We start from the raw sequence: 23,757 nt of genomic DNA, 5'->3' as shown, positions 1-23,757 counted from the left end.
TTGTTGTTTCCAGTAAATTTTTATCTCAACCTATAATTCTGCCTTCTCTCTCTCTCTCTCTTCCTCTCTCTCACCAGCGTGTGGGTGAGGGACTGGAGGACAGGGATCATGAAGTTTAACTTCCAGCAGGATTTAAATCATAATTCTCACGGGCAATCACAACAACAATTTACTGGGTGAAAAAGGGAATAGACTCAAAATCCAAGTTGATTTGTTTTAGCGAGTGAGTTCTAATCATAGCTGCATTATCCACATAAGAAATCTGGAGATTTTACCAAAAATGAATGTTTTCATGTGTTTTACCAACACATGAAAAACCTTGAAGGCTCCTACTGATTTATTCTTTGTAGTATTTTATTTAAGATATAAAGTAAATATTGAATATAAATAGTCACTTGCTATCCGAGTGTGAACAGGTGCTAGGTGCAAGTCAGACTTTAAGACTGATTTTGCTGCAGCTATGAAATAGTTGTGCCAAAGCAAACTACAGCCTCTTTTGACCTCATTAGCTTTAGTTGTTTGTTGAGGCTGTGCAATGCAAAATGCAAATAATGGCTGCTGACCAGAAGTCAATGTTTAGAAAGGATGAAGAGTGCTGCTACTGTCATATGAAGAGGACTGAAAAATGCTTGCCTTTTCCTTGAAGTTAGACACAGGGGTATTTTTATTTAGAAAAATATTCAGGAAAACAAGGGAATGAACGTCAGTGAAATTCAACCTCTCTGCAATTGCTGAAGGGCCAACAGGAGTGGTTTAGTACTGCTGCTGTCGCTGATAGCCATGTTACAGTCTGGTCTCTACATGATCACCAAATGCCCGAGCCACCTCAATGCTGGCCTGCCACCACACAGGATCTGTGGCAAACTGGCAGGAACATCAATCAGTTGCATCTTTCTGACGGAATATAGGTGGCAGTTGCCTGAGCCTGTGTGCTTCAAAAACAGTGAAAAGTAATTGGTGAAATTAAATTACACCAAATGTTTGCCTGTGTTTACATACAATTTGAAAATGAACATCAAAGCAAGAACATTTATACTACTGGCATGTGGAGAGTAGCTCAGACTTGTGAATGGGCAAAATTTTGTCTTTATGATCCATTGAACAGCCCTAACAAGCCCTGAAGGAAAATACCATGCTGACACTCAGTATTGGATATTGTCTTTTGATCAAGGGATGAGCAAAATTGCTGATTAAAAAAGGCTTTCACAAATTCTAGCTATAACATCTTGCTCTCATTAGCCAATTTTCAGCCTTCTGATTAATAGATCTTCAAATTAAATAGACTTAAAAGTACATTTATGATCATCTTCTACTACTTTTAGATTACATCTCAAAATTAATCAAGGATCCTCTTACCATGGAACACTATGAGTAAAAGTAATCAGTGGAAATGCCATAGCCAGTTCACTGAAAAAGTGGGTGAAAACATATTTGTAATTCTGAAAACCTTGAAGTAGCAGCAAGATCAACAGCAGTCACAATCTAACAGGGTGGTTATTTCATTTTTGCATGCACACTTTTACCGTGTCACTTAATTTCTGAGGAATTAATATTCTTATGAGCATTACATAATTGTACATATATATATATATGTATGTGTGTATAATTGTACATATATATATATATATTTTTTTATGCTATCTTTTGTTATTAATCTATTCCCTCCTGAATTCAGTGCAGACAGAAAGATTTTGTCTCTTCTGTCCGCTGTCAAACCAGAGCTCTCATACAGGATTTTGGCCAAAGTGGGAAAGGTCTTCTGCAAAAATGTAAATGTCTCTGAAGTCATACCAGGCTTGAGGCCACAGCATCCCAGAAAGGGCTTCAGCATCATTCTTGCTGGAAAAATGTCAGTGCTGCAGACACGAAGGACCTCAGATACTCAATGACCACTTTTGCGGTCTCCTAGCAGCCATACCACTACATATTGTGCTGGCAACAACAACCACGCGCCTTCCAAATACATCATGCTTGCCACAAGCACAACAGCTTGTGCAGGGTTTCAACTCCCCTAGGAAATCCGCTGAGGTGATGATGTGATGTCAGCTTAACCATAACAAAGGCCTGTCACAGGTGGACTGCTGTTAATGTTCATGGACCCATGCAAGGACACTGGAAAAGCTGAATGCTGAAAAAATTATAACTTCACAGGGAGAAAATCCCTGCCCTGGGTGGAGCAGCATGTCACTTGTGTGCCACAGAAATATAAAAATATCAAGTACTGTTACATGAGTGTTATTAGTGGCTTAGCTTTCAAACTGGTGGGTGAAAGGAAATGTTTCTCAGTGAGACTCACAGGAGCATCATCAGACACACAGATACACACTGATGAAAAGTGTTTGGTATGCATCATGGTCATGGTGTTAGGCTATAAACATATTTCTAGCAGTACACTTTGTACATCTCCCTTGATCTGTTACTCTTTAACATTTCTCTTTATATAAGTTGGTACCACTGACTAATGTTAAAAGTAGCATGTATTATTCCAAACATTTCTCTTTATATAAGTTAGTACCACTGACTAATGCTAAAAGTAGCATGTATTATTCCAGAACTTTACATCACTATTCTGTCAGAGATGCTTTCTGCTACCTCTGCTCTAATTAAAGTAAATATGCATACCTGCTGCAAAATGAAGTCTACAGTAAATCTGCACAAACAAAATGGCAATTTTAAGCACCATTTAATCATCATAACAAGTACAAATATACACGTACAGTTGCACACATGAACGATACAAGTTTACTTTGTAAACATTGGGTGTAAAATTCCACGATGCTGCATCATGTTTCACCAACTGGGACGATCCCTCTGCTTTCACACTGGCCAGCTCCAGCCACTGTCCTGTCAGCTACACTTGTCTGCTCAGCTGACTAAAAACCTCTGGATGAAACTGGGCAGATCTTCGCTTAATTTCTACTTCCATTAGCGAGCTACTGATGGCAAGCTGCCGGGCCAGGGGCCCGTACGGCGGCGCGGCGTACGAAGCCTGCGGCGCAGGACCCTCGCTGGGGCACGCTGCCTCCGCCGCGCTCTCCCGTCGCTTCTCCGGCAGCCGGGGGGAAGCGCGAATTCCCCTTTTCCAAGAGAAAACGGGGAGCGTGCGAGGGCTGGGGGGCGCCGCAGCGGCCGCGCTCCGCCCTGCCCGGACCCGGCTGCCGGCGCCGCGGGCTCTCAGCGCGGCACCCATCGGAAGCGGAGCCCGCCGCCGGCCGTGCGCAGAGTGAAGGCGTTTCCCTGCGGGAATGCCAGGGTGCGGATGGCCCCCGCCTCGCCGAGCGCGGCCCGCAGGCTGCCGCCCCCCTCCAGCTGCCCCGCGGCGGGGCGCGGCGCGGCGCGGCCGGTGCGCAGCCCGCGGAAGGCGCCGTGGAGGCGCGGGCCCGGCCGCGGGCGCTTGGCCGCGGGGCTGCCTCCCGGGCTGTGTCCCGGGCTGCCCCCGGGGCTGCCCGCCACGCTGTCCCCAGCGCCGCCCCCCAGGCTTCGCAGGGCGGCGCGACACTTCTCCGACACGGCCCGCAGCATGGCATCCACGCCCTCCGCATCCTCCGGGCCCGCCCCGGCCGGGGCAGCGGCGGCGGCGGGCGGAGGAGGCAAAGGATGAAGAGGAGGAAGAGGAGGAAGGACTGTCCCGTCGGCGCTTTGCGGGAGCATCAGCGTCTGCCGGCGAGAGGGAGCGCGAGTTCCGCGATCTGCACCGCACAGCCCCGTCCTGTTTCGCACCACACTGTGCTCCCCTGCTCCATCCCACACCGCACGGCCCCCTCCCACAGCTCACCGCCCGGCCCCGAACCGCAGCACGCTGACCCCTGCTCCACCCCGCACTGTACCAATCCACGCCGCCCTGCCCCACGCTGTCCACCCCACACCGTCCTGCACCACACAACTCCCACAGCCCCACACTGCACAATCCCATTGTACACCTCCCCCCATCCAGGCCCTGTCGCACCCCGTGCTGCCTCACCCTGCACCCGACATCACACTGTCCCCCAGGGACAACCTGGGCCGCAGGGCAGCCAGGCTGGAATGGTGAGCAGCACTCACGTCAAGGACAGCAGCCAGCTGCCTGGCTTGACTTGCCAGTTCCTTCAGCTGCACGTTGCTCTCCCGCAGTGACACCAGCTCTTCCTGCCTCTGTGTGAGGGTCTCCTGCAGCTACGAAGGACAAACGGGGAAAGGGGTGGTCGAGACAGCCACACTGTCCAGGAGCCAGGGGATGCTGCACACCAGGGCCCTCCAGTCACCTCAACAGGATGTGACAGAACACAGCACAGCCTAGGGAGGGCTTTGGGGTCCCTACCTGGGTGTTTGCCTCCAGGGCATCTCCCAGGGCTTTCTGGTGCTTGTCTGCCAGGTCCCTCCAGCATGGCTCAGGGGAAGACAGGTTCTGTGGGGGAACCTGCACCAGCACGCTGCTCTGCAGCTGTGGGGTGCAGGGGCCAAAAGCCACCTCCTCACCAAGTGAGAAATCATAGTCAGTACAGTCCAGTGGTGGCGGCACTAAGGTGGATACATCTGGAAGGAATAGCCACAAGTGTTAAGTGGAGGTATTCATGTCTGCTCCCCCCAAACCTAGCACACCATTCTGGTTCTAAACATCACTCTGGAGGTTCCCTCTGGACATGTCCCTCTGAAATGCTTTTACTCTACTGTGACAGCTGTGCATCCTGAATCTAATTTGTCTCCTGTGGGAGAAAGCTCAGTGACAGCTCAGGTCTCTAAGGGGGTGAGCGAGAATGCGCTTCCTCACAGACTGTCCCATGGTGGGACAAACATGCAGTGAGTGGGCATCCAAAATTCCAAAAGTAAAGCAAAAAAAAAGAGGAGACCAAATGTAGCATGACTGCAGATGTGCACAGGTACATTTGGCAGGTACATTTGGCTCACGTAAGGAAAAATATCTACTTACCAGGTATAAAATCACCAAGAGTATCCCTGAATTCCTGGAAAACAAACTCTGGCCCATCCTGGAAGCAGGGACCCTGGCAGGGGTGAAAGAAATGATCCAGTGAGCCAGGCCCAGGGCTCAGACCTGCCCACACCACTGCCCATACTGTTTCAACAGTGTCTGCTGCCTGTGCTCAGCACCTTATGACAGTTCCAGCATCCCCAGGTGCCATCCCCTTGCCACTTGCAACCCATCTGACACACGACACAAGACGCTGTCCTCTGCTGTGCCCATTTCACAGGTGGGAAACCTGAGGCTAGGGAAGTTGCCAGCACCCATCTGCTTGAGAGAGCTACCCCTTCAGGTGCCAAGCACAGCCTAGGCTGTTCTGAACAGTAGGTTTACCTGCTGCAGGGTCACAGGGCCAGCTGGGGTGGTGGGAAAAGTGGGGGCAGAGGCTGCCAAATCCTGCCAGTTGATGGTGCTGAGCACTGGGGACAGTCAGAGACAAAGGTGAGTAGCAAGGGCAGGGGTAGACAGAGCAAATGGGGCATGCCAAAATGAGAAGTACGGCTGGGGAACATCTTCGATGTGCAACGCCAGGTAGTGCAAGGCTGGGAAACGGGGTGCAAAGGCACCAGGGGGGATACAGCGGGGTTCACGGAGAGAGGTCATGGCCGGCGGAACACAGTGGAGGGTAAGGTGGGGGTATCACGGCTGGGGAGCACGGTGGGCAACACCAGAGGGGCGCAGAAGGATGAACGGGGAAGGGTACGCGCCTGGGGGTTAAGGCTCTCGGCCGCAGGCTGACTCACCCAGGGCGGGCGCGGCGGCGGCCGGCGAGGCGCCGCTGCGGCGAGCACGGGGCGGGGGAGCCCGGGGGCTCAGGGCGGCCGGGGGCGTCCACGCCGTGTCCCCGCCGGGCCGGGCCGGCTTCTTGGCCGGGCGGGCGGGCGGGCCCTGGACTGTGTTGGGGCAGATACTGCCGAAGGCTCGGCGGCGGCCGCCCTGCTCCATGCTGGCGCCGCGGTCCCGGCGCCGGCCTCGGCTCCAGCTCCGGTGCCGGTGGGCGCCCTCCGCCCCGCGTCCCGCTCGGCGCCGCCCCGCGAGCAGGCACAGCGGCCATGGCGGGGCTGCCCGCCCGCCCTCGCTCCGCCGGGGCGCCGAAACCTCCCGCCGCCGCCCAGCCGCTCCCGCGCCCGCGGAACCTTCCCCGCGCCTGCGGAGCCTGGGCGCGCCGAGGGGCTGCCCCGAGGGAAAGGCGAGCATAGCGCTGCCCGCCCCGCCAGCGCGGCCGCCCGGCCCCCAGCAGCTCGGTGCCGCGCTCAGCCCCGCGGCTCTCTGCCGGGCAGCGCGGGCGGCAGCCTGGGGGCTGGGCTGGTGTTTATAATGGTGTTTGTTAAACCTCTCTAAGGAACGGGGTCCGTCTGCGTTGAGAGCCACGGGGGACGGCGGGGGGGCGGGTGTGAGGTGTGTTATGTAGGAGAAAAAAGCCCGTCAATGGAATCTTGAATGTAGCGATCTGCGCACCGGGAGAGGGTGCCCTCGCACCGGCAGAGGGTCGCACCCGCTGCTACGGCATGTCCAGCTGAAATCACCGACGGGGCTGGCGGAGGTTGAGCTGCCCTTTATTCCCCCGTGGTGGTCCTGTAGGTATTTTTTATAACAGCAGCGTGGACAAGGTTTCCTCGTTCTGCCTCCACACCTGAGGGCAGGCAGGACTTGGAGCGCCGCCCGGCGTCCGGGTCCCCCCTGCGCTGAAAGGTGAGCACTCCCGAGGGCAGCTCCGGGTCTTTTAAAACTGCTTTTGTACACAGATACAAACGAAGAAAATGAAATATTTTACAACACTATGATTGTTTTCTGTCTTTGATTGTGCCAGCCTGCTCAGAAGCGTGCCTGCTAGAAAACTAAACAAACAAACAAACAAACAAGCAAACAAACTCAGCTGTTATTATTCCACACTCTGTTTTCCTACACTTATGTCAGTGTGTCTATTTTTTTTTTTTTTTCCTGAGCCATGACCAAGCCAGCGGTGGCAGTTTGAAAAGGGTGAAATAAAACCCCATAGACTGGCTATAGAGCAGGTATTTTTTTTTATCGCAGCACTGGAGGTGAGGGGGATTTCTTCATCTAACCCACCCACCTTTGTCAAGTGCTGTAGTTTATTTATACAGTAAGTATTGCTTAATATTGCTATGTCGTTATAACATCATCATATATGCACTGAAACTTATTTACATAATGCTATCTCATGGATATAAATAGTTCTGTACTGTGGTTGTGCTTCCCCAATTTAGGTGGTCTTGGAGGTCTTCTTCAATGAAGGCTTAAGGTGTTCCTCACAACTGAACTTTTCAACTTTGTCTTCAGACCATGCACAGTTATGGTGTTCCTCAGTCTTTCTGGATCTAACTGGTCAAAATTCTTAATTTTGTGGCTAATTTGCTTTACATTTGCTAATTACTAATTAGTACATTCTGCTGCTTCCCAATATAGCTATACCTGTCTATTTTTGAAACTATTCACCTGGCGAGTTTCTGTTTATTTAAGCATTAAGCAACTAGTTAACCATATACTGGCTCCTACATTGTCTAGAAAGTTATGATTCGGGTTATATTGGTATCTTATAACTCAAGATGTACAAGCATCTTGTAACTTTTACTCCAGCTACATAGGCATCACAGGGAATGACACTGTTGGGCGTGTTTATTTTGTGAGGGATTGTGTTAACTGACAGGGTGAATTCGTTATGTGCCAATGTGTTTCCTCTCCCAGATGCGTCTGCCTGCTGCCAGCCAATAAAGGTATAGATGTAACAAACAGAAAAGAGTTTACTCAATATTCAGTTGGTCCTTATGTTATCTTTATGGACCACCCTCCATTTAAATAACACAGTACGTGAGATTCAGTACAATATTTACATGCTTGACTTAAAAGAATACAGCAAAGGGAATGTGCAGATAACATGACACATAAAATCCTTTGCAAATCGCCATCTAAGTTTTAAGCTCCAATGACACTAAGGCTTAGTGGATCACACTGCACCGACTTTGTGGAGCACAAACGGCGAGCCAGAGCCGTCTCCACCACCACCCGCTGTCAGCGGTCATCTCCAAGCCAGGGGCACTTCTGGGCCACCTCCGAGGGCAGGAGGAGAGACAGGGACCGCCCGTTCAGAGACACCAGGAGCTGAAGCTGGTCCATGCAGTCCCGCAGGAGCCCTTCTGGGTAGCCGCTGATTCGCAGGTCCAGGGGGCTGCGGTGGCGCAGGAGCCGGTCCGCAAGCCCCAGGCTGCTGGCGGCCAGCAGAGAGGGCGCGTATTTGGTGAAGGCATAGTCAGCCAGGCTGAGCTCCGCCACGCCCGCCGCCAGGCTCCGGGCATCGGCCGCCTCCCCCGCGTCGGTCCCCCGCTTCTCCAGCCGCACCCGGCTGAAGTGCTCCAGGAAGAAGCTGACGGTGGGCGCCGCCAGGTCGAAGTCCAGGCGATGCAGGACGATGCACTCCAGGTTGCGGAGCTGCTGGCGGGTGAAGGCGTCGCAGCAGAGGGCGAGGAGCTCTTTCACGCTAGGAGGGTGCACCTCCACCTGTGGGCGGGGACAGGAACAAGAGCGCTGCCGCCGGGAGCTGGCGCGGAGCCCGGCCTGTCCAAGGCGCCCTCAGGCCGGCCTCAGCGGGCCGCCACCCCCGGTGCGGGGCAGCCGGGATCGCCCCTACCTGTTTGCAGGCGATGAGCAGCGCTGTAACACCCAGGAGCTGGAAGCAGTCTGCGGCCACCGGGGTAGTGGCGAGAAAGCGGTCGAGGATGTTGACGGCCAGGCAGAGAGCCTCCAAGGAGAGCCCGAAATGCCGGTGCACGGGGATGAGCCAGCTGATCAGCTTGCAGCGCGCCTCTGCCGTCACCTACGGCACCGGCAGTGGGGATCAGGCGGGGCCGACCCCGGGCTCCCCCGCCCATTCCCCGCCGCCGCCGGCCCCGCTGCCCCCACCTGCGGCTGCCGGGCGAGCGGCTCCCGCGGCTGGAAGCGGCTCTCCAGCCCCTTGCGGGAGCGGTACCAGCTCTCTCCGTAGTCGCGGAAAGCCTGCAGCTCCTGCGCGTTCTCCCCCGCCGCCGCCGCCGCCCCGGTCCCCGGGCGCCGCCGCCGCACCGGGCGCCGCGGACAGCCCCCAGGGGAGCCGCCGGGCCCCCGGCGCTCCGGAGTGCCGCCGCACCGCCCGCTCGCCGCCGTCACCATGGGGTGGGTGGCCGTGCCGGGTCCGCTCCGGTCGCGGTACTGGCTATTTGAGCGGAGCGGGGGCCCCCAAAGGTGTCACCGCCCGCCTCCCGGGCACCCCGCCCCGCCCGTCCCGTCGTCTGGGCACTGAGGGGATCACCGTCTCCAAAACAAAATCCGAGCCACTGAAACGTTTGTCTCTTCTCTGCCGCTTGCCCTCGGGCAAAAAGGCTGTGGAGTCGCCATGTGCCCTCCCGACCACAGGCTCCTCGCTCTCCCGCGGCACAGACAGCAAACCAGACAGCTGTGCCGTAAACCCACAAATGCGGCCAGCTGAAGCTGCCGCCTCGATTTTGCCATTACCAACGCAGGCGTCTCTCCAGCTCCTAGCACTTCAGCTCAGAACCTCGTGAGCTTTAATAACTACCCATCACTGCCTGTACGTAACACTTCCAGTACAGGTCACCAGAAACAGCACAGGAGGACAGCAGGGGAGAAAGCCAAGAATGCTGGAGCTCGTGATGCAATCTGGGTCTCAGTTATGCTTTCATCCATGGACTATTTATGTGATGGGGCACTATTTTAAACAGCTGAATGCAAGGAAATTAAAACAGTTCTGCACTCCACCCATTTATAGTGTGCTATAGATGTGGAAAGACCAGGAGAAAGAAAACCTCTTCTGGGTTAAGCACTGGGAAACATGGCAGTACGAAACAAGAGCTTCAAGAAGCCAACGACACAGAAGAAAAACGAGAGGAGGTGGGAAGTCTACAGCGAGAATAGCAGGAGGAGGAACTCCTCTCCAAAGTGAGGACAGACACCAGGAGAACATGCTGCCTTTAAAAAACAGAACACATTGCCGACCACAGTTAAGATTATGGTGACAAAGATCCAGAGATACTGAATGGTCTTGTGTCTGACAAAAGCTTTGAGAAAAGTAACACAGAAGTGTTAACAGAAGTCTTGATTAAATAAATAGAGCAAAAGAGAAAATTCATCCACCAAAAAGAATACAGGCACAAAAGTTGCTCATGTATACTGCAGAAGCAGAAAGTCAGTGTAGCATCTATTTTTGTTGTTTCCTGGGTTTTTATTTTTTTTAGTTTTTTCTTTTAGAAGTTAACTGTGCTTAACTGTACACCACAGTGTGAGACCTCCCTCATTTGTTTTACAGAAAACACAGATCATCCAATTTCCCAGTTATTACAATATATCCCCTTAATTTATTTCAGTTCTTTATTTAGAAGATTACAAAGCACAGCATGCTAGAGAAACACAAATAATAACTCTGAGTTTCAACATTACCACCTATAAATGGAAAAAACCCTCTCATTTATCACAGTTGGATAAGGGAGAAGAACTCAAACACAATTCACACTTTCCCTAGGATTTAACCATTTCAGACCAACAACTCATTTGCAAAATTCAAACCCAAAAGAAAGAGCAGCTTGCTAATAACTGAATTACTGAGATATTTTTCTATTTCCTGTTTCCAAAGGATACAAAAAAAACCATCTCAACCAAAACATCAAAAAAGCCATCTCAACCAAAATAAAACATAGGAAATTTGTTTAGGGTACAGATTTATTTTATATCTTCAATGAATAAAATTTGCAGGTTTTAATTTCAGTGTGGGAATACTGAAGACAAAGTTGAGATCATAAGATCTAAGATCAAAACTTCCTGTTCAAATGCTTCCTTGCTAAATGGTGTTGTAAAAAAAACCCCAAAAGTTACTTCCTGTCTCCTATGAAATCAGGACTGCCACTACATTATCATAATGCATAAAAGAATAACAGATATGATCCCCGTTCCTTCAGAGCTGTTAGCAAAAAGCTCTCCTCTTCAAGAATTGGTGCAAGCTAATGTGCACAAGCTGGACAGCAATACCAGTTCTGCTGTCATAATCTAAATGGATAGGCTCCATGTATTTTGCATTTTTATGCATTCAATTTCCTGAATGCCCTTCCTGTACGTGATTAACCTCTGCTGTAGAAAATCTTTATTTTTCAGATTAAACAAAAGTTGTCATCTACACTGTGCTTCTGTCTGTGAAGACAGTTCCTATTTGACTGCAACTGTTTAATGGCAGATCCTCCCCACCAATATATCCCAATATATTCTTGAAAGCTAAGTTGGCAATTTAAAACTGTACTTTATAATTAGAAATAGTATGGATAGGTGGAAGGTGAGACCATCTGATTCATTAAGCTATTCAGTTAAGGATTATTCAGTATTAAAGAAACAAGAAACAAAGGATCACACAGACATCCAGTCATTGTGAGCAAGTAGGGTAGGAGAAAACTGCCACTGGAAGTTTCCACTAGGAACTTCTCTGGTATTTCCTTGAAGAGGGTCAATGTGAATTTTGATCAATAAATGGAGAAAAACCACATGATCATCTCTTGAAGGGGGCCTGGAGAACTATGCAAAACTTAACACACAAAAAGTATAATAAAAGTTGCAGGAGTTGCAAGGATCAGGGTAAACAGGGAGGAATAACTGTGCGAAGAGGCACATCCCCCTCCTTGGGAGGAGCTGCTGGTCAGTACACATCTCGCTGAGCACTCATTCACAGCAGTCCATACTATCATCTTATAGATGCTTATAGAGCATCTTCTCAACACAAATCATACAGAAAAATTAGGAGTTCTCTAAGATGTCTTGGTTTAATACTGTAAATTTAGTTTAAAAAAAAAATTCATCACTTAGGTAACCCATATGAGAAACATTTGTCTTTTGTTTGCATAAATGGAATTCTACTCAACTGAGATTCAGGATCGAATCTTCAATCATCAGTACACATTGTACTGATGGTATGATTAGCACATTAAGTTAAAAAAGAGAAATGGCTGTGAACAGTTCATAGTTTGTATTACAGCGACCTGATGAGGTCTTCAGGGTGAGAGAAGTGGACGAGAATCTTAGTTCATGATCAGAAGGCTGGATTTATTGATATATGATATATAATACATTATTACTATACTAAAAGGAATAAGGAGAGAAGTTGCAGAGGCTGCTAAGCTAAGAACAGAATAGGAAAGAATGAATAACAAAGTTCTGTGTCCAGCAGAAAGCAAGGACAAACTCTCCTGTGAGTGGTAAGCAAATCCAAACACTCACAGAAGACCAATCACCGCTGCACCTGTTGCATTCCACACCAGCCAATAACAATTGTTTACATTCTTCTTCTGGGGCCACAGCTTCCCAGAAGATGAACAAATCCCAAACAAAGGATTTTTATGAAAAAATGTCTGTGACAAGTTTGAAAAAACTGCTTGCAGTTATCATTCGTACAGTCAAGACAAATGGCACCAAATATAGTGTAAAGGCTAAACATATTCAATATTCATTGTAAAATTGATAAAAAGAAAGGCTGATCCTATGCAAAATCATGCATTCTATCCCCATCGTGGCTGAGATCAACCACACTAAGAATTTAAATACTTCCAATTAGTGTTGGAATGCGTATTTCCCCTGCAATTACTGAAGCTCTGATTTGTTACTGATTTCTGATTTCAGTTACTGTTTTCTGTTTTTATCAGCTCCTTGATGATGTATAAGACCTTGTCATCTAGAAAAGAAAAAAAAACACAGTGTGAAAAAGTGCAACTTGATTCTGAAAATGCCAAAAATTGTAAGAGAAGTCCATCTCTCGGCAACTTAAAATTCTAATGTTTTAGGCTATGCCAGAATCTAAAGCAAAACAAGTGATTACCATTTGGCAAGCAAAAGGACAAACAGTATGTACACAGTACGTCATCATAAAATGATCTGATGAATTGCTGATAACCATTTCAGTATTCCACAAGAGATTGGGAAAGTCTTGGGTTAACTCCAGCTACATCAGCATACAGAACTCCCTTTCTTCCCCACCTACAATATGCTCCTGAACATCCAGTGTCCAAATTTTAAACTGTGCTCTGCTATCCCTTACTTTTGGGAATCAACATGCCATTGGTTAATATTGATTTTGAGATAACTTGCACAACACTTTGAAATCATCTATGCCTAGGATTCTTCACACATAATCACAATTTTATTTTGAGATGCTTACCTCACCATTACTACCACTACCTTGAATGCTGTTACCAGGGATGTCTTTAAAATGGCAGTTCTGCAGATCTTTGTACATCTGAGGTGAGCCACACAATACATGCAGGGCTAGTAATGATTTCTGGAAGCCTCTTAATGGAACTTTCATGTCACACATGCTACTGTGTGAGGACACAGTGCACTAACTATTCCTCAGTTTTGCTACAAGGTCCATTTAACAAAGAGTACTGCCAGCAATAAGTTACCTTCAAGTGACATTTTGGGATTTTCAAGCTTCTTTTTCAAAACAGACTCAATGAGAACTCTCAGCTGTTTGAAAATTACTGCTATCTTAACAGGAGCCTATAAAGAAAAGACAAACATTTCATCATCAGACATTTCACACTAAAATATAGATCAAAATTTTACCCTACATGTAAACAAGAGTTTATAACAAGATTCTTGCAAACATGATGCACATATGTGATTTTTAATGGTAATGATAATCATGATATATAGTGTACTCATTAAATAACTGCCCTTACATTATGCCATAGCTTTAGGCACCAGTTGTTCATGGTATCAAAGCCTGAAGAACAGCAGCTGAGAAGGGTAACTTAGAATGTGTTCCCACACAACTAGCATAAGAGGAAATTATTACTTCACCAATAAGCTGCCCAATTATTTGCCTTTTTACTCCCCAAGGTAACAAAGTTCAAATTACACCTATATCTGAAATAAAACAGCTATGCATTTGCCTCTTGGGAGGTCTGCCAAGGCAATCACAAGCCTTTTCTATATCTCACTATAAATTTGGATACCTAAACATGAACCCGCTCCCAAAAATATTTAATTTTATCCTTTCCTCCCTATTTCAATCTTTATTTCATTTATATTCTGCCTTTGGTACAACAAGTAGTTGCTACAGCAGAAGTGCAAAACGCAAGGTATTTTGCTTAGCATCTCAGTAGAAAAGTAGAAATCCTGAAACACTGTAAGATGTGATTAGCCAAGCAACTGCATAACTATAGCCACCCAGGGACCAGAAAAAGAATCTCTAACAAATCCACAAGGGACCTGCTTGCTAAAATTCCTTGTTCATGTAAATCAGTGAATTAAATTACATGACTGCTTACTTGGATCAACAGACTGCAAACAATTGTTTTTATTACAGTTGTCTTTGAGAGTAGCACAAGGACCAGAGCACAGAAGGAGCACAGAAAATTATAACCATGTAGCTGCCTGGATAGCATAACTTGCCATTTATCAAAATTTACAGAGGATCTTTTTATGACAACTATTTTGTCTGCAAAAATAAGCTAGGAAAGTGCTCTTAGTTTTCCAGTTTCCAAGTAAAACTTATACATGCAGAAAGGAAAAAATCAAATCAATAAAACCAAACACCCCAAACCCAAGTAAGCAGCTATTTTACAATTTGGATTTTTTTTTTTCAAACAATTCTGTCTGCACTACAGAACAGTATATACAGTAGCGTGCTAAAGATAAATACGTAGTTACAAGATTTTAAAATTATAAGAAAGGGTAATATAAAAACAGTACACTCCTCTGCTTTTAGTACATGCTTTATAAAAAAAGGTTTAGTCTGCACCCATTTTTAATACCTTTTCTGAAAAAACACTTTCTTCTTGAAGAGAGAGGGAACTGATTTGTTGCACACCATGTATGACAAGTCTATTCTTTTGAGTGTGATTTATTAAGATTTCATTAAGTGTATATAAAATTTCCCATAATTATCTTAAATTCTCTCCCCTTTCTTCCCTCTTGTCTCCATCTCCATTGTCACCGTATGTACGGTGATCTGAATCAAACTAATGTATCAACTATGTAGTATAAAAGCTCATGGAATCACAAAAGGTGATTAGTTATAACTCCAGGGCACCTGAAAATGGATCCAACCATCAACTGTCAGGAGACGCTCACGATGCTGGACTTCTATATCCCCACCAAAAAGCAAAATGGGAAAGGGGGATATTAAAGTAGTTTCTCTCAAATACACCTTGGCATACCTCACCTGCATATAAACAAACACAAACAATTAAAAACTTCAACAAAAAATCCCAATCACATAACATTCTACAACACTAAATTTGATTGCTACTTCTACAAGCAAGAAATACACTTTTTCCTTTTTCAAGATGCAACCAAAACAAGTTATTGCAATCGATAGCTATCTGTCTGCCTTACACCACATTAAAAAATTCATTCTAAATAAGTGACAGGTTTATATGCCAGAAGCTAGCTAAAGCCACAGTAATCTTCTTAAAGCTCAAACAGAGACATAACATTAACCATAACATTAGCGTAACAGCAACACTAGAAGTAGTAACTCTACTGAAGCAAAAGGCAGGCAAAGCTCTTTCATTATACATTCTTCTTGGGAACTGTTTTATCACTTTATCTATATCAACATATGCACATGCATAAATGCAGTACACACAGACACACACACTGCATGAAGTATGGGGTTCAGCATATGCTGATTCTGGCTTTGGAACATCCCAAATAAAGACAGAATGGGGTGAAATGAGTTGTAGTAAGAAGAATGGACATAAGAAGAGTGCATCTTCATAGAAAAGTGCAGGCTTAGTTTGCCCCAATCTTCATGGAATAATTTACCAACCTTAGCTGCTGTCTTGTCATCCCACTATGATCTTCTTGGGCGTCAGGAAATATTTTCAATTCTCAAAAAATACTATCACTCTATATGCATTAAAAAGTCTAATACTTTCTGCTTCTCCACAGTAAATCTGACCATTAAACAACTGTCAAACTTTTGTTGTACTGGAAGTATAACTAAATACAATACAAACACTTCAGTTTAGCAAATAGCTGACAAGATTTTCAATTGAAGAGGAAAGAAGTTAAAAAAAATACAACTCACTTAGGGAGTTTAGCTGTTCATTACAGAATTGGCTCTTTTATTTTATTACTGGTGTATGTCAGTACCAAGTTTCAAAACCTCAGAACAGTAACAAAGCAGACTTTGAAAAGTTACTATTACATATTACTGTGTAAAGTGCTAATAAAATCAGTAAGACTGTATTCAAAAAAATCAATAATACTATTAAGTTAAATGATACACAGAAAATGCCTTCCATTTATAGCTACCAGCTTCACCATGAACAAATTTGTCCATGACCTTCAGCTTCACCTTCTTTTTCTTCAGCACTCAGTTGATCCACTTTTATGGACTTTAGGATCATTAGATAATAAGACTCTTTAACATAAAACGATATTAAATAACATACACTAGTTTGAAGTATACTAGAGGCAGAACTCCTTTACACAAACTACTAGCTACATTCACTATCTTCAACTTACCTTCTCCTGGTAAAGCAGCCATCCATAAGTCTGCAAGTCTCGATTTACAGAAGAGGGATGAACTTGAGCTTTACCCTGAGCAGTTTCTACTGTGCAAGCCAGCTTCTCTGTAATATCCACAGACTTTGCATATAGTATTTTTCCTACGTTGTCATACAGCCCTGCAGTCAACACAGCTTTAAGAAGAGCTATTTCACTGAGAGACAGGGACTGTGTCGCTCCATTTCCATCCCCTCCACAACGTGTTGAAGGTGCTGTAAACCCTGCTGCTCTGACCACCCGTATGAGTTCTTGCTTCACATCCTGAAATTAGGATAGTATTAGTCAAGTTTTGAATTAAAAAAGTTACATACTCCACCTCAACAGCAGGAAATGACACTTCATCTGAATGATTCATGCTCTCCAGGGGAAATGCCTTACTAGAATAATCACTTGTATTTTCTGCCGCCACACTGGAATCCTAGCTATTTCTATGATAAAATCTCTACCTGCAGTTAAAATGAAAAGATACATTTGCATAAAAGATCCAATTCTGCTTAGAAGTACTCAGTAAACCAAACTTCAAAGATCAATAAAAACAATTTCTCGCCAAAAAATAAGAGGCCATTCATGTGCGTTTGTGGCTCATCTTACTGTTGTTATTTGATATCAAGAATAATATAACTATTTTAATTCATGAAGTTTTGATTCTCTGATGAAAGTAAGTCCTAGCTTTTCCAATAGCAGTGACTACAAAGCTGTTTACCAAAGTGTGCATATCCAAAACTCAAATACATACGCAGCTACCTTGATTTAGAGTGTGCACTTCATCAGTACCTAAATTCCATTCGCTTTTATGTTGTCCAAATAGTAACTGCCATGTATCATGTCTTTAAAAGGGAATGACATTTTCAGAGGGAAATTTTAACAAATATTATGCTCTGTACTCATAAAGTAAAGTTTTACCTCCAGAGTTAACAGTGAAGTCCTATTAAGGAAATTCCTTCTGCAATAAGTCATTTCAGCACGATATCCCCCTTCTTGTCGGGCCCTTTTCCACCTAAAGAAAAAATAGGGAATGTCTTATTATAGCAAGAAACCCATCAAGACTGCAACAGAAGAGGCACTAAGTTAAAAAAGAAAAACGTGCTTCAAAATGAATTCTGCTGGTCTAAGAACATTCTAAAGAACACAACTGAAATGTAGATTTGACAGATACAAGGTGATTTACTCTCAACCCCCACACATTTCTGTCTCTCTGGACAGTCAAAACAAAATTCAGACTTAGTGGTAATACCCTAAAGAGGAAAAAACCTGTATGTTATTTTATACATTTGTATATCCTTTTATACATTTGTGCTTTATCAAATACAAAATATTCTGGTCAAAATACCACAAACAGCAAACAAAACACTAGGATAAACTGACACAGTAAACTTCTGTATGTAAGCAGGCACAGTTAAAAGGTATTGAAAACCAAAACACTAAGCAAACTGTCCCTTTGTGTTACAGTACTTGGCAATCTACTGTTACTCTGAACAGAAAAAACTTGAAATGAAAGCATTTCAAAAATATTAAGGATTCTTTACATAACTGTATTATCTGTTATCTGCTACTACTTATGAGCATAGGAGAATCATCACTTACCCCAGATAAGCATTGTAGATTGTTATATGGTCTGAAACCGCCATAGTGAGAGATGATTTTGCAAGATCTGCTTCATCTTTTCGACCAATAGGTGTAGTAAATGGGGATTTTTCTGTCATAACAGCAGCCAAAGTTGCCTGTAATTTTTCAGGACACATCACTTAGAAAATTTCAGGCTATTTTTGTGTTATAAATCTGTAAGCTTATAACAAAATTCTTCTTTTATCATTATCTTAGAATTATGGGCTTGGGTTGCAAGGGACCTTAAAGATCATCTAGTTTCAAGCCCCTGCTTTAGGCAGGGACACCTTCCCCTAAACTAGGTTGCTCAAAGCCCCATTCAATGCAGCCTTGAACACCTGTAGCAATGGGACATCCACAACTTCCTGGGCAACCTGTGCCAGTGTCACCACCCTCACAGTAAAGAATTTCTTCCAATATTGAATCAAACAAAATGCTCCTTTAGTTCAAACCCATTCCCTCTTGTCCTGTTACCATATACCCCTTTAAGAAGTTCCTCCTCAATGTCCTTCAGATACTGAAAAGCTGCAACTAGGTCATGCTGAAGCCTTTTCTCCATGCTGTACAACCCAAATTTTCTCAGCTGCCTCAAAGAAGAGATACTCCAATCCTCTCTGATCATCTTTGTGATAAACTCTGGACTCACTTCATCAGATCCACATCCTTTTTGTGTTGGGGCCACCAGAGCTGGATCCAGCACTGCTGGTGGGGTGTCATGAAAGCACAGCAGAGGGGAAGAATCCCCTCCCTCCCCTGCTGCCAGTGGGCTGCATCCACAGCGGTGTGGGCAGCAGGGGAGGCATGGGATTCTGGACACGTGTGGCTCTCTGGGCTGGGAGTGCCCATGGCTGGGTCATGTCCAGCCTCTCAGCCACCACCAGCCTCAATTCCATCTCCCCAGGGCTGCTCTAGATCTGTTCATCCCCAGCATGTGCTGATATCTGGGGTTGTCCTGCTCTGGTGCAGCACCAGCACTTGGTCTTGTGAGCTCCACATCTGCCCACTTCTGAAGGTCCCTTTGGATGACATCCCATCCTTCAGATGTGTCAACAGCACTACTCGGGGGTCATCTGCAAATCTGCTGAGGGTGCAGTTTATCCCTTTGTCTTATGTCACTGATGAAGATATTAAATAACTCTGGTCCCAGTACAGACCCCTTGTCACTGATGGCCATCAGGACACTGAGCTCTTGACCACGAGCCTCTGGATGGGACTGTGCAACCACTTTCTTATCCACCTAATAGTTCACCCTCTGAATCCATCTCTCCCCAGTTTAGATGGGGGACCATGGTAAAGGCTTTGCAGAAATCCAGATAAATAAGTATGTAGTCTTTCCCTTGTCCACTGATGTGGACTCTCCACCATGGAAGACTATTGGGCTGGTCAAGCAGGACTTGCCCTTGGTTAAGCTCATGCTGGTGTCTTAAATCACCTTTCCTCCAAGTGCAACACTATATTTCTAGGAGGATCTCTTCCACAATCTTCCCAGGTAGAGAATTGAAGCTGACAGTTCAGAAGCTCCCAAGGCCCCATTTTTCTACTTTTTTTAAAAGAAGACAGGTACTACGTTTCCCTTTTCCCAGTCACTTGGGACTTCACCTGACTGCCATAAAAGTAGTTGCCATTGATGACTGAAACAAAAAACCTGGAGAGCAAGCCTCATTATCCACTGTGGAGAGTACCTAGGAATTTAGAATCACAGAACCACTTTGAGTTGGAAAAGACCTTAAAAATCATTGAGTCCAACCATACAGAACACTTATATTATTCCCCTCCATGATGTCTAGGTGCCCTCACCCTAAAGTAAACATTTTAACTTGCATAATCTTTTCAAAATACCACATTACAAGAAATTAGATAAATTGCAAAGAATTAATAATTTCTATATTAATAATTTCTACTCTATACTTTTTAAAATATCATTTTTTTTTACTCACCACAGGATCCAAACAGCCAAATATAGCGCCAAATATAAGCATTTTGCCAATCTTTACATTAACAGGAAGGGCTGCAAGGTGCTGGCCCAACGGAGTCAACTTGGGCTCGTTTAACTGACAAGCGCCAATCTTCCTCAAAAGATTCATTGCATTACCAATTACTTGCTGCTGTGGGGGATCTAATGCTCTAGAAAGAAAATCTTCAGGAGAGCCAAGATTGCATTTCTGTGAAGTAAAGGGACGTATATTTCAATTAAAAAAATTATTATAAAAAGTTAGCTACACAGAAAACTGGAACACTGATCATGCATCAAAAGTTCACATTCCCTCCCCACCAAACAAACATCTTGCTTCCTGGAAGGCTGACATGCCCCACATTAGGTTAACAAAACTTCACTGTTTGGAAAAAACTTCATATGGCATGACCACTGTTCAGAGAAGTGTGTTACCAGTGATCACTGATGTGCAAGGGACTCTCAATCCTGATGGGCTGCAGTTCAACCCAGCACTAATTTGCCAGGTTGCTAGTTTTCCTATGCACATCCTAATCACTTAAGACATGGAGACAGGTAATGGAATTTCTCCCTAAAACAGAAATCAATTAGAAGGCTATTAACAGAGTTTAAAATTGTCACTCTGAGGCAAACTGGAATCATATTCATAAGCACTATTCTGTGAACAGCATGCTTGTATTTTACAGCAATCAAGTGCTGAGTATGTACATGTATGAGAAGCCCCACTAAGTAACTGCATTGGACTTGGTTTGTAGTAAAAAACCTTTTCAGCTATTAGGGTCAGTAATTCCAAAACAGACAATAGTATGAAGGCATAATTTGTCCAGAGGCATGCATAGTATTTTTAGCTAACAAGATGTACTGGGCTTGTGTTGCCAGGTTCAGGTAGTAGGGGCTGCACGGGTGAGTTTGGTGGGAAGCTGAGAGAGCAGCTCTCCCTACATCTAGAAAATGCCAGGTAGCTCCAGGGCAGACCCACTGCCCAAGACTGAGCCAATCAGTGATGGTGATCATGCCTCCAGGAGAAGTTACTGCACAGAAACAAACTGCAGCCAGAGACGATGAGGTGAGAACAAGTCTGAAGACACTAAAAAGAGTGAATAAAGTAGGGGAGGAGGTTCTCCAGCTGCTACAGTCCATGGTAAGGAAGGCTGCTCCCCTGTAGTTCATGGAGGTCTTTGGTTAGTTCATGGAGCCCCAAACTCAAGCAGGTGGATGCCTGAAGGAGGCTGTGACCCTGGAGAGAGCTCACAATAGAGCAGGTTCCTGGCAGGATCTGTGGCACCATGATGAGAGGAGCCCACCAGCAGGTTTGCTGACAGAACTTATGACCCTGAGGGAGATTCCATGCTGGAGCAGTTAATGTAAAACTACAACCTGTGGGAAGGATTCACACTGTAAAGGACTGTCTCCAGGGGAAGTGACCCCAAGATTGAGCAGAGGAAGGAGTCCTCCCTTTCTCTGAGGAGGAATCATCAGCAGAAATCTGTGATAAACTGACCAAAACTGTCATTCCCTATCTCCCTGCTGATGGAGGATAGGAGGTAGGGAATTGGGAAATAAAGTTAAGGCCAGAAAAGAGGGAGGGAAACTTTTCACTTACTTAACCTACTCTAACTTAATTGGTTATAAATTCAATTGATTTCCACAAATCAAGTCTGTTTTGCTGGGACAGTAACTGGTGAGTCATCTCTTTGTGTCCTTAACTCTAGCTATGAGCCTTTTGTTATATTTTCTCTCCCATCCACCTGAGGTGGAGGGTAATAGAGGACCTTTGGGGCCACCCAGCATGCAGTCATCGTCAACAAACCACCACACAAGGTTAGCAATTCTAAAATCAAAAATTGTACCATAATATGAAGGCATAATTCCTCCAAAGGCACACGCAGTATTTCTGGAACAGAATATTCCATGAAGCTTTCAAACCTGCAACATCACAAAATATATATTCAACTAAATCTTTGAATTAAACTTGTAAATCTGGTTTTTACGTAGTCATTCTTTGCAGTTTTTCTCTTGAGGGGCAGGGAAAGGAGTAGCATGGCCAAGTCCTTCATACTTTGAATTAAGGTATGTGTTGTAGCTTTGAAAACAAGTTTTAGAGAGAGAAAGGCAGGAAACCCTGATTTTCAAAACAAGTCTGTAAAATGCTTTCAAACTGAAAGGCCTTTTCGGGGGCTAAAAGGCACACACTTCATTAGTTAGATCAAAAGATTTTAATTTTAATTCTTTCTCAGCTGAAAGTCACTTTAGGTTTTCAGAGAAGGAGGAAAAAGATTATTCCACTGCAGTAACAGAAACTAATTCTGCAGTGCCCCCATCTCATCCATAGAGATTACCTCCTCAGAAGCCTACAGATTTGTCTGATAAAAAATTCAAAGTTTAGGAGGTAAGGTTTGCACACATTTGATGTAAGCCAATCAGGTGTTGTAAAAAATAGATGTTCTACAATTTCCTGTGCTGCACTTTTCCTTTAATTATGAACTTTTTTTAAAAAACACACTACAGAAATATTAAGATTAAAATTAACTTTTTCAAAAAGTGTGAAAGGCTACTCTAACAATTTACACATGTGATACTCAAATTCTTGTTTTGGTTGAGTTTTTTCCAGTTTTATCTTTCTGATTTGCAGTAAGTAAAGTGATTTTCAACAAGAATTCTTGGATTTGCACAGAAAAAACCCCACGGTATTGATGTGATTTACAGAATTTTGCTAAGCTCACAATACCTGTCTCTCGTGTACATTCGGAAGCAGAACCCATCCCTAACACGGCCAGCTCTTCCTTGTCGCTGCAGAGCACTAGCTTTGCTAACAAAGGTCTCTTCCAGGGAACTCATCTGACTGCTTTCATGATACCTTAAACATTATAAAGCAGATACAGATTTCAGAAATGAAATTTTCATGTATGTATTACCTGAACACCAGCACACTGACAATATATCTAATGAGCAATTTTTGAAAATACATTTAGTTTTGAAAACCAAGCATATCTGGGAGGAACTGTATATTATAATACCTTGAATACAAGTCACTAGTGAAAGCATAAAAACTGGAAAATGAAAGCTTTTTTGTTTCATCACCTTGGCAATTCAGAACCATTCTAACACATTGTGTAGGGATTTTCACATTTAAAGTGAAGAAAAATAACTTTCAAAACATGAGATAGCATAAAAAGTACTTTCTTCATTTTTAAAACAGTACTTGATCATAATTATCCATACATTATATCCATTATCTATGAACTTCCCTTGCTCTTCTCACCATTTGAAACTTGAAACATACATCCCAAACCTGTACCCAAACCTGCAAGCTTTCAAATGAGCTCAGCACATTCCTGCATCCAGAACTCTAATTAATAGATAATTACAAAAAGGATTGCTCTAAGTTAATAAAGATACTACAAAATCCTTGCAGCTCTATCCTCCAAATATTTACAGTAATCATAGTGTGACTGATGAAAATCAAACTCTCACCTATTTTCTTTTGTTCTCCCAGTATCAATTACAAAGACAACATCTGGTATTGTGATACCTGTTTCTGCTATATTGGTTGCCAAAACAATCTGGAAAGAGTAACATAACATTAAAAGAAGAACTGGAAAGTGCAACAGGTTTCAATCTTTACATCACTGTTATGGAGTAAGTCTGGTTAAATTTTTTTTACCCAGAAATGTTTCCTTAA

General features: G+C 44.7%; 3 protein-coding genes across 3 annotated transcripts in view; all 3 read right to left on the bottom strand.

The window, feature by feature from the left end:
- Positions 1–3,174: 3,174 nt before the first annotated feature.
- MCIDAS (multiciliate differentiation and DNA synthesis associated cell cycle protein) lies at positions 3,175–6,154 on the bottom strand. The gene is made up of 4 exons (XM_058824405.1): positions 5,701–6,154; positions 4,298–4,512; positions 4,042–4,152; positions 3,175–3,657 (listed from the first exon to the last, which is right to left on the bottom strand). Exons 1-4 carry the CDS (start codon positions 6,152–6,154, stop codon positions 3,175–3,177), a joined length of 1,263 nt encoding a protein of 420 aa, XP_058680388.1.
- A 1,833-nt stretch (positions 6,155–7,987) lies between these two features.
- CCNO (cyclin O) lies at positions 7,988–9,242 on the bottom strand. Its single transcript, XM_058824268.1, has 3 exons — positions 8,876–9,242; positions 8,604–8,789; positions 7,988–8,473 (listed from the first exon to the last, which is right to left on the bottom strand). Exons 1-3 carry the CDS (start codon positions 9,119–9,121, stop codon positions 7,988–7,990), a joined length of 918 nt encoding a protein of 305 aa, XP_058680251.1. The 5' UTR covers positions 9,122–9,242.
- Positions 9,243–10,301: 1,059 nt separating this feature from the next.
- Positions 10,302–23,757, bottom strand: part of DHX29 (DExH-box helicase 29) — a 29,142-nt gene continuing 15,686 nt past the window's right edge. Inside the window, exons 18-27 of the mRNA XM_058823320.1 lie at positions 23,550–23,638; positions 22,804–22,932; positions 21,926–22,001; positions 20,062–20,286; positions 18,104–18,240; positions 17,423–17,516; positions 16,478–16,780; positions 15,036–15,167; positions 13,402–13,498; positions 10,302–12,674 (exon numbers count right to left, since the gene is read on the bottom strand). Of these exons, the coding sequence (XP_058679303.1) occupies positions 12,619–12,674; positions 13,402–13,498; positions 15,036–15,167; positions 16,478–16,780; positions 17,423–17,516; positions 18,104–18,240; positions 20,062–20,286; positions 21,926–22,001; positions 22,804–22,932; positions 23,550–23,638 (1,338 nt within the window). The 3' untranslated portion in view covers positions 10,302–12,618. The remainder of the gene's footprint in view (positions 12,675–13,401; positions 13,499–15,035; positions 15,168–16,477; positions 16,781–17,422; positions 17,517–18,103; positions 18,241–20,061; positions 20,287–21,925; positions 22,002–22,803; positions 22,933–23,549; positions 23,639–23,757) is intronic.

The sequence above is a fragment of the Ammospiza caudacuta genome, chromosome Z (genome assembly GCF_027887145.1).
Source record: "Ammospiza caudacuta isolate bAmmCau1 chromosome Z, bAmmCau1.pri, whole genome shotgun sequence".
Taxonomy (NCBI): domain Eukaryota; kingdom Metazoa; phylum Chordata; class Aves; order Passeriformes; family Passerellidae; genus Ammospiza; species Ammospiza caudacuta.
This window is presented reverse-complemented; position numbering and strand designations above follow the sequence as displayed.